General features: G+C 37.5%; 1 protein-coding gene across 2 annotated transcripts in view; it reads right to left on the bottom strand.

The window, feature by feature from the left end:
* BEND5 (BEN domain containing 5) overlaps positions 1–14,199 on the bottom strand; it is a 904,791-nt gene that overhangs the window by 847,811 nt on the left and 42,781 nt on the right. For both annotated transcript variants that reach the window (XM_087960250.1, XM_026665827.2), the window contains exon 3: positions 12,429–12,553. In XM_087960250.1, the coding sequence (XP_087816376.1) occupies positions 12,429–12,553 (125 nt within the window). The remainder of the gene's footprint in view (positions 1–12,428; positions 12,554–14,199) is intronic.

Below are 14,199 nucleotides of genomic sequence, written 5' to 3' on the forward strand. Positions count from 1 at the left end.
TAACACATAATGATCCACAATAATGCACCATTGATATATGATTTTTGTTATATATATATATAACAAAAGAAACCCTAAGAAACCCTAAAGACAGAATCAAGTTAGAAAACCAAGGAGTATACGAAATCCCATGCAACCCCTGCCCCACCACATACATCGGACAAACCAACAGAAGAATAAGTGCACACATTGAAGAACACAAGAACTCAATCAAAAAAGAAGAACCGACCTCTTCCCTGGTCCAACACCTCAAAGCCACAGGACATGAGATTGACTTTAAAAATACCAGAACTATCGCCAAAACTGAACACTTCAACAACAGAATAATCAGAGAAGCCATAGAGATAGAAAAACGACCACACAGCATGAATAAACAAGATGATACCTCCCACCTACCAGCCATTTGGAAACCCGCCCTCATTAACAAATGAGTACCTAACATGAAGGATGACACCAGACCCACACCCACAAGGGCCACACAAGATGCTACCACCACACTTCCACGTAGAAAGCAGACTCACACCCACACAGAGGATGAGACACGACCACGGACCAGAAGCCGTACCGCAGCTGCATCACTACCCGCTTCAAACCCCTCCGACCCATACATGAAGCGAACGGACGCCCACCATGAAGATGTGGCACGACTACGAACGCGAAGCCAAACAACAGGATCACAGCTCACCAGCTCAAATCCCCCGGCAACTAAGACTAACCTGAGCACAACCAAGCCCCCACCTGAACAGAACACACCCCCAGCCAATCAGAACACAGCCAAACCCCCAACCAATGAGAACACACCCCCACCCAATCAGAACACAGCCAAGCCCCCACCCAATCAAGTCACACCCCCACTAGCAGTTAAAAGGAAGAAGCAGCTGCAAGCTCACATTACTCCAAGAAGCACAAAGCCGAAGACACAAGCCTGAAGATGACAAATGAGATTTCGTCGAAACGTCGCCAAGATACTTCCAATTTTACGCGGGAGAAAACCCAAATAATCAAAGATCCACATACAAATACCCGTGAAAACCTCAGAATGAATGAATATATATATATATATATATATATATATATATATATATATGTATGTATGTATGTATGTATGTATGTATGTATGTGTATGTGTATATATGTATATGTATATGTATATGTATATGTATATGTATATGTATATGTATATGTATATGTATGATGGTTTGCTTGGTTTGGTATTTTCTCACGTCATTGTAGTTCTTTTAAAGTTGTAGCAACATTTCAGCAGAATCTCATCTGCCATCATCAGGCTTCTGTATTACAGAACAACTTTAAAAGAACAACTACAATGACGTGGGAAAATACCCGAACCAAGCCGAATACCATACATGTAAGTACCAAAACTTAAGAAAACATATATATATGTATTCTGTATATATATATATATATATATATATATATATATATATATATATATATATATATATATATATATATATATATATATCTATGACATATTCACCATAAACCTGGGAAACTCCACCAATCCAAAAACAGAGTTGAGAAGCTGAGGCAGGGAGGTTGCTATACAATAGGGAAGCTGATCTAGCAGCAACGATCTCAATTGATATTTAGAGCCCAATTTAATAAACAAGGTCTCACATTCAGCAACTTGTGAAGCAGCGCCCCTGAAAGCCTTAAGAGATTTTCAGATATTTGCCACACCAGCCTTACACCCAAAACTCAGCTAGGCCCATTTCCAAAAGGAGAATATTCCTTCCAGTCCTAACCAGGTTTCAGCAATATCTGCCAGGTCAGTCTTTTTATCTGTGATTAAATCACAGATGAGGGAAGCTAATTACAGACTGATCTTGCATTTAGTAGCAACTGTTGGAAGTCAGGGCCTCTGAAGGCCTGCTAACTGGCTCTAGAGGTTGAGTTCTGAAAACTGGAATTTGGATCCAGTGGAAGACACAGGACCCATGTTCCCCAAGAACAGTGTACTCCCAGCTTTCTAACATTTGTTTGTTTGAAAAATTTATTAGCTGTCCATCTTACCTCACAGTAACTCTGAGTAGCTTAAAATATTAAAGTGTATAAAATCTAAATAAAATCCTATGAAATACTATAAAACATAACTTCCCATGTCCTTTACCACATTATGTTCCAACCCACCCCAATTCCCCTAAAACTCCAACTTCCTCTAATCCAAATTTCCCAGTTCCCAACTGTATTATTATTACCGTTATTGTTAGATTACAACATGTGTACAATGAGATTGGCTGAGCTTCCTTTCATGCACCCTCCCCCAACACAACTCACAGTGAGGAAAGAAGTCCCTAACCCAGTCCCAATCTTATTATACTATGTAACCTTGTTGCACAACGCGCAATGTTGACATGAAGTTATTTTCCGTTCAGAAGTCTGACAGCCCACTGGTAGAAACTGTTCTTCAGCCTGTTGGTGCGGTTGGCTATGCTTCTATATCTCCTACCCAATGGTAGGAGAGTAAAGAAGTGCTGACCGGGATGTGAGTCATCCCTGAGAATTTTCCTCATTCTTCTAAGGCAACGAGCCCTAAGTGATGTCTTCTAGTGGTATCAGGGAACAGCCCACAATGTTTTGTGCTGTGCTCACCACCAGGACGCTTTCTATTGTAGACCGGTAAAAGGAGATCATCAGTCATTGTTCCACTTTATTCTTTTGCAAGACCCTAAGGAAATGGAGTCTCTGTTGGGCCTGTATCTACAATCACCTCCTACCTTCACATAACAAGTCAGGCAAACCAGCACACTCTCACCAGACTGGGCAGGACTCCCTTTCAGTTAAAACCACGTTAACCAATCCTTCCCTCACAAGAATCACTCAATACACAGTCAAGGGCATGGCCACCTAGCTGGAAAAAGAGGGACTGCCTTAAGGATGGATGCAGCACCAAATAGAGAATTTGCACCACCACAGATATTGTTGAGGACCTTACCCTCCTTTCTTATATAGCTAGCCTTCTTTTCAAAATCTGAGCTGATTATATTAAAATAAAACAAGCAGCAACTTTATAATACATGGAGAAATATATCTGCCAAATTTTAGTAAAGACAGAGTAGAGCACAATTTTGTTAATGATGTAGTAAAGAAAACAATCTAGCAGGGGGGGAGAGAGGGGGGGAGAGAGAGATGATATGACCACGGCATATTTGCTATCGACAGGTAAGTTTGTAATGGGTTTTATTTTCAAAGTAGCATCTTGGATTTCACGATTAATATCATTTCAATAGTTGAGGCATCTAGAATACCACTTTCTTCTCTTGGTTGATACTTAGAAATTGCCAATTTTTAAGTAATTGAGGCCTGAAGATATGGACAAAGTACATGTTCAAATATGAGAATTACTAATCTGCCCAGTTCTTACCCTTCTGGGTTTCATATATCACTACATTCTTCCACAAAAAATAAAGAGATTTAACGAAACCATACTGTGGAAAATGTATCAGAATGTTCAAAAACTGATGGATTTGTAACGATTATATTTTGTATTGCCTCAAACAAGAAAACATGTGTCTTTTTTTCCTAATAATGGAGGGAGGGAGGCTATTTAAGTCTAATATTGTAGCATAAATATTATAATGATAATCTTGCTTTTAAGATGCTTTTAAAATATGATTATATACTAAAAAGACTGATTTGCTCCATAAGATATTCTGCATGATGTATCCAAGTTAAAATCCTAAGCTTGATAGGACCAGAGTACTTTTGAAGAAAAGTAAAAGCATTCAAAGTTGTTCAAATTTTAATTAAGCAAATCATTAGATCAGTTAAATATAAAAGAAAGTATAAAATATTAAGGTAAAACATGTATTAGAGTGAGATTTGCATTTTTATGAAGTATGAATCAACAAAATGAAAATGCTTCTAAATTTCAGTTAACTGTTTCTTTAAAAAAAAATCTTGTTTCCATGGCAATGACAGCAGTAAGTTTGCATGAGATGTAAGATATGGATTTTTTTTCCTTTTATAAAACAGTTTAGCTGAGAAGTGGCAGCACCATGGCCTCTTTTCAATTTTCTAATATGCCTAAAAGGCACAAAAATAAGGCAATAGAAATCACAAAATACAAACATGCAGCTGAGTCCTTCTTTTATTTTTTTAGTTTGTGGTTTTATGTAAACATTCACACATTCAAACATGCAAACATTTTTTCAACATACTAAATTGTCAGAGAGAGGCCTTGTTTCTTCAATATGTACTTGCTCAATTCCATTAAAGTAGCTTTTAACAACATTAAACCTTGGCATGGAGATCATTTCTTGCAAAAAGGATGACTATAACACGAGCACTCTTTTTTTAATCAATTTATATCTAAGAAAAATCCCTCAATTCTCTAATGAGTAATCAGAGATAGAGGTTTCTAGGCTAAAAAAATCTTGTTGTAGAGAAAAGGGGGGGAAAGATAGAAACCCAACACTCAAATCAATACTGTATCACTGTCTCCACAGGCAAGAGATGCTGGGTCAGGAAAATCATGAAAAATTCATAACAAAGATAGTCAAGTCATCCATAAAGCAGAAAAAATAATGCTATATCTAAAGATCCCTTGAGCAATCAAAGACACTTTACAGATTTCACCACAGATAAGTGCTGGTTTGTTTCATCGACGGGACTTAATACTGTTCGTATCTTATTTCTGACAGTAAATGGGGAGGTTTTGATCCATATTTACTACCTTTCCTTTTTTCCTGTATTCGCTTCTCAGCTTCTGTATTAGTTGCTCATGGGACAATTCCAGGTAACTGCTTTAAGCCCCACAAAACAGAAATTAACTCATCAGTGAGGAATTAGTTCTTTTCTGTAGAATTAAGTTATTGCTATATTCCTCTGCAGCTTAGAACATTCAAGAAGCCTATTCCAGTATGGGATGTATTTTTTTACACTCACCCACCAAGCTTTTCTCCCTGATGAATTCAGTGTTATGAACCATGAAGAAAGATCATAACATAGTTCACAGAATGGTTTTAGGGTGACAAGAAATCTGCCACAGCTAATAATCTATAGAGATAATAAGGGTCAGTTTTCTATTCTTCCCTTAAACTTAGATATGTGTAATAATTCCTTATAGGTAGCTCAAGGAAAAATAATTTTATTGAAAAATATAACCCACAGAAATTTTATGAATTAACAAAATACTAATAATTACAAAGTTACCCAAAAGAATAACTCTTTTCTGCTGTAATAGTTTTAGGATACCTTATAAATTATTAAATTATAAATTAAGAAATTTATAAGGCTTTGTGATTACTCCCAACTTCTTCATATTCATTGTTGAGATGGTATTTCATCCAGAAAATCAAATTGTTGAAAATATTTCAATTTTCATGAGCATAAGATGAAGGTGATAAATCACTGTTCTTTATGTTCAATTCAGTGAAGTACCTAAAAGAGGCATGAAGCAATTACTAGGATTATTTATTACAAATACAAAAAATTTCTGAACTTAGAACATTATTTAAAGCATTAAAATATTTATTTTTAATAACAATTTACTATAAAGACAAAAGATTTAAGTGTTCAGAGGTGGTATTCAGCAGGTTCTGACAGTTCTGGAAAACGGGTAGCAGAAATTTTGAGTAGTTCAGAGAACCGGCAAATACCACCTCTGACTGAAGATTTTACAATATCCTTCCCCAGCCATGCCCACCAAGCCACGCCCACAGAACTGGTAGTAAAAAAAATTGAATCCCACCACTCTGTTTATTATAAAGAAGGTACTTGGGGAAACAGAACTGTTTCTGATTAAGCCCAATTGGTCATCTTTAAGTTTCTACATTCATTCATTCCTGTTATTCATAGCTCTTGTTTTTTAAGGTGTCCTATTCATTCATACTGCATATTATTTGATATTCAGGGCAGTCATTACTGAGATTTTCAGAGGGATGAGAAAGTTCCCATTATAAATTTGGTAATCAATTTGTTTAACTATAGACATAATCCCAAAACATTTTCCAATTAACTGCACTTTAAAAAAATAATTGAAGCATTAGCATTATTGATGAAATGTATCTAAACAAAATATTTATACAAATTGATATCCTGGCAATTGCAGTAAAATTCAAAGAATACTGTAGCACATCAGGTGGTGTACAATTAGTCCAAGGTAATTAATATCTATATCTATATCTATATCATCTATATCTATATCTATATCTATATCTACCTACCTACCTAACCTACCTAACCTACCTATATATATATATATATATATATATATATATATATATATATATATATATATATATATATATATATATATAATATTCAGTTTGTTCGGTATTTCCACTTAGTTGTGCTTTGTTGCAGTGCAGCATCTGCCATCATGATGTGTCCAGATGGACACAATACAGAAGCTTGATGATGGCAGATGATTCTGAAACGTTGCTACAACTTTAAAAGCACAACTACAATGACGTGGGAAAATACCCGAACAAAGCTGAATACCATACATGTAAGTACCCGCGAAAACTTAAGAAAACACACACACACACACACACACACACACACACATACATACACACACACACACAGACACATTAGGTTGAGCCATTACTATGTGTAATTTAAAATAAAAAATTAAAATTACAGCATCTGAAAGAGTTACAAATTGCTAAATAGAAACTAAATTAAATGCATCACATCACTCATAATTATGATAATCACAATATAGCATTCTTTTTTCATAAGAATTCACTTCTGACAGACATATGTCATCATATTAGAAATTAGATACACTTGAGTATTTATATTGTATTCATCAAAGATACAGAAATACAAAATATAACAGATAGATAACAGATAATCAGAATTGGAAGGGATCTTGTAGGTCATCTAATCCAACCCCCCGCCCAAGTGGGAGACCCTACACCATTTCTGACAAATGGCAATCCAATCTCTTCTTGAAAGTCTCAAGTGATGGCACTCCCACAACTTCCGAGGGCAAGCTGTTCCATTGGTTGATTGTTGTCACTGTCAGAAAGTTTCTCCTTATTTCCAGCTTAAATCTCTCTTTGTTCAGTGTCCATCCATTATTCCTTGTCTGGCCTGCAGGCGCATTAGAAAATAGCTTGATCTCTTCTTCTCTGTGGCAGCCCCTCAAATATTGGAAGACTGCTATCATGTCTCCCTGGTCCTTCTCTTCACTAGACTAGCCATGCCCAGTTCCTGTAACCGTTTTTCATATGTTTTAGTCTCCAGTCCCCTAATCATCCTGGTTGCTCTTCTCTGTAATTTTTCTAGAGTCTCAACATCTTTTTTATAATGTGGTGAACAAAATTGGATGCAGTACAGAGGTGGTATTCAACTGGTTCACACGGGTTCTGGAGAACCTGTAGCGGTGATTAGGCATGGGCCGCGGAACTGTTAGTAACTTCTGGCTAGCCACGCCCCTGAACCGGTTCTCCAGTCGCTGGTCGCTCAGTTGCCCCACCCACCTGATGCTCGCTCACGCTGCTCGCCCGCCCGCCACTCGCCCTGCCCAGTCACTCCTCCCTTCCTTGTGGCATGCTGGGCCCTTGTGACTTGTCTAACCTGACTTCCCCACGTTGTGCCTGCGCCCCAACTGAGCAGACCTGATCTGCCTGCCCTGCTCACAGGTAAGCCTGTGAGTCGCACTAGGCCTTTGCCCACTGCACAGGGCCTTTCCGTGCCGGGCTAGTCCAGAGGGCGGGGGGGCAGTGGTGGTGGCAGCGCAGCTATGGGAAGCAGCCCCAGGATTTCCTGGCCTCCCTTTAGGGGCACGTCCGCTACCCTCCCAGCCCAGCAGAGCAGGGAAAGTGGAGGAAAAGTGAAGGGAAAGCTCAGCAGAGCAGGGAAAGTGGAGGAAAAGCAAAGGGAAAGGTTTTGCTTTCCCTCTCCCTTTCGGGGCGCGTCCTCCACCCTCCCAGCCCAGCAGAGCAGGGAAAGCAGAGGAAAAGTGAAGGGAAAGGTTTTGCTTTTCCCCTCTCTTTTGTGGTGCGTCCACCGCCCTCCCAGCCCAGCAGAGCAGGGAAAGCGGAGGAAGAGCGAAGGGAAGGGTTTTGCTTTCTCCCTCCCTTTCCGGGCACATCCACCACCCTCCCAGCCCAGCAGAGCAGGGAAAGCGGAGGAAGAGTGAAGGGAAAGGTTTTGCTTTCTCCTCCCTTTCAGGGCGCGTCCGCCGCCCTCCCAGCCCAGCAGAGCAGGGAAAGCAGAGGAAAAGCAAAGGGAAAGCCTTTGCTTTCCCCCTCCCTTTCGGGGTGCACCTACCTACCACCGCCACCGCCCGCCACTGCCCGTGTGCTTCAAAAGGGAGGGCGATGGATGTTCCGGGGCTGCTGCTTTCTTCATTGTCCTGCCGCTCGCTGCACATAAGTTTTTCCCAGAAAAGATGTGTGTGTGTGTGAGATAGAGACAAGGAAGGGAAGGAAGGAAGGAAGGAAGGAAGGAAGGAAGGAAGGAAGGAAGGAAGGAAGGAAGGAAGGAAGGAAGGAAGGAAGGAAGGAGGGAGGGAGGGAGGGAGGGAGGGAGGGAGGGAGGGAGGGCAAGAAGGGAGCAAGAAAGGAAGAAAGAGCAAGAAAGAAAGAAGAAGGGAGAGAAAGAAATAAAGAGGAAAAAAGAAAGAAAGAAAAATAGGAAGAAAGAAAGAAAAAAAGAGGAAGGAAGGGCAAGAAGGAAAGAGCAAGAAAGAAAGAGGAAGGGAGAGAAAGAGAGAAAAAAGAGGAAGGGGAGAAAGAAAGAGAGAGAGAAAGAAAAAAAGAAGGAGGGGGAGAGAGAATACTCTGTGCTATTATTTTTAATTGTTCCATTATTTATCATATATTAATATTTTTCACTGTCCCTACACCTAAAGTGATTTTACTGCCTTTCTTTTGCCCAGGTATTTTTCAGGGTTTACATGTCAATAGTCCAGAGCATAAATACAGGTGCGTTTAACAGAGTTGAAAGGGACTATGGAGGTCCTCTAGTCCAGCCCCCTGCTCAGATAGATAATAAAGTCAAAAAAAGGTGAATATTTTTACAGAACTATAGATACATTGAGGCTGGGTGTGACAAGGAATGGCTGGGAGGGGAGGGGCCACGCGAGGCACCCCTTGACATGAGTAACATTGAGTTGGCCACACCCAACCAGTCACATGGCCACCTAGTCACATGACTATCCTAGTCACATGGCCACCAAGCCACGCCCACCCAGTCATGTGACCACCAAGCCATGCCCACCAAATAAGCCATGCCCACAGAACCGGTAGTAAAAAATTTTGAATCCCACCACTGATGCAGTACTTTAGGTATGGTCTTACTAAGGCTTTATAGAGTGGTATTAGTACCTCCCTTGATTTACTTGTTATTGTTCTAACAAATTGGCAACTGATGTTCTTACAAATATTAACAATTAAGCATATAAATTTAACACAATCTTATCTATATCAATTCATATTAATTCTATTCTGTAGACAAAAATTTGTTATGGCAGTAACATATTTGAACGTATTATTTCCCTTTTTCTAAAAAAAAGCAATAAATTTAGTATGCTTTAAAATAGGAGATTGTAATTATTTTAAAAATAAGAAACTATATTGTGTGTGTACACACATACATACAATACACACAGACATCCACACACTTATTTATGTAGTTTTAGTATGTGAAATAATATGAATAATATTATTTGATAATAATATATGATGATATAATATAAAATAAAACCGTATCATCAAAACTGAGTACTTCATTAATAGTCAGATCACTAAAATCCTTATGTTTAAACAAAAACTGAAATTGACATACAGATTTTTATGACAGATAAAAAATGTGGTATTTGCATTCTTTATGCCATATTGCTAACAATGTATCTAACATAACTATGAACATTATATTAACTTAGATCAAGTTATTTAAAGCACACAGTGAGGCATCTGTGGTCCTCTTCGTGCTAGTGATAATGTTGTTAAAATGATATATATGCACACATACATATACACACACATGTGCATATGTCTACACACACACACACACACATATGGCTTTTAAACAGGTATGGCATAAATTGTATTGCAAGCTGAAAATAGAGGATTTTGAACAAAATATACGATATTTAATAATCTTAAATAAATCATTTTAACTATTTTTATAATATGTTCAGTATAAAGAAACATCTATGGTTCTTATTATACAATTAATGTAAAACATATACATATTAATGCAATGATTTGAAATATTTCTTTAATATATCTAGAGTACAGTATCTATGGATTCCCAAGGTACTGTTAAAGCCTCATTACATTCAGATACAAGTTGTCTTACCGGAAATTTTAAAGATGAAAAAAAGATTAAATGAAGATACATTACAAAGTTCACAAATCAAACTAATAGAGAAACCATTATTTTATATATATATATACAACCAGCAAAACAAATATCCTGTGAATTCTGAATATATACTATATCTCTCCATATCTCAGTGTCAAGGAGGCAAGTTCTCTTTCATTTTTTAGCTGTATAGTCTGATCATTATCGACTAAGGCCCCAAACAGAAAAATGGAACCAATCCTATACCATCATTGGTTTTGATTTTTTTCCTTCTAACATTGATAGGATAATCATACAATATATTATAGTATGTGAAATGGTTTACATATATTGTAAGACAGAAATAGAGACTGGCATACTTGCTATAAAACAAATCCCTTTAATCACTAAATATTAAAATAATATTTATTTATTTGGTCTATATTTATTTTATTGCTTTGCCCTCCACTTCTCTGGAGTGTGGTTTCTAATATTGACTATCAACATGCATACATGAACATATGTCACAATCACAATTTATTATAAACTTGGGTAAAAATAGCGTTGTACGGATTTTTCTTGCGTTTGTATTTTTTTTACCCCTAACTAATATTCTGTTTGCTGAAGGTTATAATAGTGTTAATCTTACTTTTAAATGTGGTATATCAGGTACTTAAAAGCCAATGGATGGTAAGCAGAATGATTCAGCCTTTTAAATTAATTTGTTAGATGGGGTTACACTGAAAAATAAAGAAGACCACGCTAATAACAATAAGTAGAAAACCCACCTTAAATTGACAATGAAGATATCAAAGTGGTGGATAGCCTTTCGGGATCAACCAACCACAGCAAAGGAACAAGCAGTTAGCAAATATGCCACAAACTAGCACTTGATAGAGTAGCTGTGAAGGCCTTGGAAAATATATTCAAATGCAACAGAAGATGATTAGGAGCCTGGAGACTAAAATGGGAATGGTTGCAGGAATTGAGTATGTCTAGTCTAGTGAAAAGAAGGACTAAGGATGACATGATAGCCGTGTTCCAATATTTGAGGGCTGCTCACAGAGCACCAAGGACCCTCTTTTCAACCCTGAGCTACAAATAATCTTCTTTCCTAATATCTTATTTTTTAAAACGTCAAGATAAATACTTAGCATCAAATAGTGTAAAAAGAGGGGGGAAACCATCTGGAAATACACTATTTGGAGGAAGATACAGGTATTCCTTGACTTACGACCACAATTGAGCCCATCCTAAGAGACATTTATTGAGTTTTGCCCGGTTTTACAATCTTTTTTGCCACACTTCTTAAGTAAATCACTGCAGTTGTTCAGCTAGTAACATGGCTTTAAGTGAATCTAGCTCTCCATTGACTTTGCTTGTCAGAAGGCCGCAAAAGATGATCATGTGACCTGGGGACAATGCAACCGTCATAAACAGGAATCAGTTGCCAAGCATCCAAATTTCAATCATGTGACCATGGGGATGCTGCAATGGTTGTAAGTGTGAAAAATGGTCATAAGTCACCTTTTTCAGAGCTGTTATAATTTCGAACAGTCAGTGAATGAATGGTAAGTGAATGGTTGCAAGTCAAGGACTACCTGTATATGGAAGACTGTGCTCCATCTATAGCTAAATGGTTGTTTGGACGCTCTAATGAAATATGAATGCTAAATTTTAAAATCCAAAGTCAATAAAGCAGGATAAAAAAGATTTCAAATTCATTACATTCTACATGCTTTGTGTAAAAAAGGAAAAAAATTGACAAAAAGACAAAAACTAATTAAAAGAATATGCAAAGTACATATCCAAATCCTTTTGAAGTGTAATAAAGAATAAACATTCAACAGAAGCATTTTTTTCCTCCTAGGTAATAAATGATAAGCAAACAGAAGGATCAAGATTAAGAAACTGCTTTATAAGAAACTATGAACAATAAGCAAATAATAGTGATATTTTAGGCTTTCAAGTATTTTTTTAGGCTGCCAAAGTAATCCAGACAATCGTATGAAGCAAAAAACTTTTCTCAACTTAATATGTACAATCTGATTAAACAAATACACTTCAACACAGTGTTAAACACCCAGCAAAGTACTTTCCTAGTTTACAAATAATTTCTTCAACAATAATACACCTAAATCTTCAACATAAATGGTGCTTACCTGACATTCTTTTACATTTTCAACTGAGAAGTTGAACCAGACTCGAAAACGTGGATTACATGTGTCTGGTCTGATGAAAAGATCATATTCAAATTCAGTAATATGGTCAACACGTCCAAGGTTCCCTAGAAACATTTGGAAAACAAATTGTGAGGTTATGGTTTCCACAAAATCTCTCTATGGCAATATCATGATTAAATCACCAAGACTTAATAAAATTGTATGCTATCCCAAATATATTAGCTAAGGGGTTCCCAACCCCCAGACCATGGCCCACTATTGGGCTGCAGCCTGTTCGAAACTGGGCCACAGGAGAAATGGGCAAGCGTGCATGCGCAAAGCTCCATTCGCACAAATGGAGCTTCACACAAAAGCGTCCTTCACTTGCACAAGAGCACAAGTGTACCATCCACTCAAATGACCTCTGCTTGCGTGAGTGGAGCTTCACGTACAAGCGTAAGCACTGTCCACTCACATGCAAAGCTCCATTTGCGTGAATGGAATAGAATTGTGTGCACAAAAATGCACCTGCTACTCATATCCTCCCTTGCACCAGGCAGCCAAGCTGGAAAGGTTGGGGACCATTGTACTAGCTGACCATATAAGCACATTTCATTTTCTAAAATATACAGTAAAGTGTTTCTCATTTTAGGGCAGTAATTCCCTTTATCACTATAGCTGTCCAGCAGTTTTGTATTTGGAACAAAAAGGCATTTCCTGTGGTTTCTTTAGCAGAAAAGTGCCAATCAGAAGTTGTTACTGGTTCATTTTTTTTTAACAAAGGACATTCTTTCATAAATAAATATGTCATTCATAAAATAAAAGGCAAGAGAGGACTACTCAGACCAATGTATTCTGTATCCTTGGCTCATAACACACCAGATTTAACTGTGTAAAAAAATCTTGGATGGCACAGAAAATCTGCACCTTGACAAAATTTCATCAGGCAGTTGAAAAGGCCATACTGCTTGGATCCTCACATATACTACGATGAAACAGTGTGGCATCCTAGGTCCTTGAGAAGAAGTCAATAGGTATGAAGGACAACAACAATTAAAAAACTGGCAGATGTGAGTCCATATAGTTCTATGTATAATAATAACAAAAAAAAATAAAGATGCCACATTAAGTTTTAGAGTGCTTGGAAATAAATTAAAATGGGAAATGCTTTATAACCTGCTTAAGAATTGGTCCAATATTTCAATATAATAGAGATTAGGTGGAGAAAACTGACTTCAAAAGGAAAAAAAAACAGGATGAGAAAGTAAGCAAAAAACAGCAAACTGCCCTGTTCCATAAGCCATAACTTTACTTATGGAGCTTTCCAGTGTTAGTCAGACAAGTTTAATGATTGCACAGTTCCTTTTTTCTAAAACTTCTGATTTTATTACAATTTCCTTGGAACTCTAGTAATCCCCTTTTCATTCCTTTGCTACTTCTAGATTGATCTTCTGTTAATCAGTTATCCAATGTCATATATAGAATGTTATGAATGGGAGAGAAAGTCAACTAATAATTCTCTATAAAGGTACTCCTTGAGTTACAATTATTCATTTAATGACCCATTGAAAGTTAAAACACAGCTTTAAAAAGTGACTTATCGATTTTCACACTTACAACTGTTGCAGCTTCCCCATGGTCATGTGATCAAATTGGGGCAGTTAGCAACTGGTGAGTATTTATGACGGTTGCACTGTTCCGGGATCATGTGATTACTATTTGTAATCTTCCCGTCTGGCTTAAGCAAAGTCAATGGGGGGAAGCCAGATTT

This window comes from Notechis scutatus, chromosome 3 (genome assembly GCF_049901735.1).
Source record: "Notechis scutatus isolate UNSWTSFEM ecotype Mainland chromosome 3, rNotScu1.2, whole genome shotgun sequence".
Classification (NCBI taxonomy): domain Eukaryota; kingdom Metazoa; phylum Chordata; class Lepidosauria; order Squamata; family Elapidae; genus Notechis; species Notechis scutatus.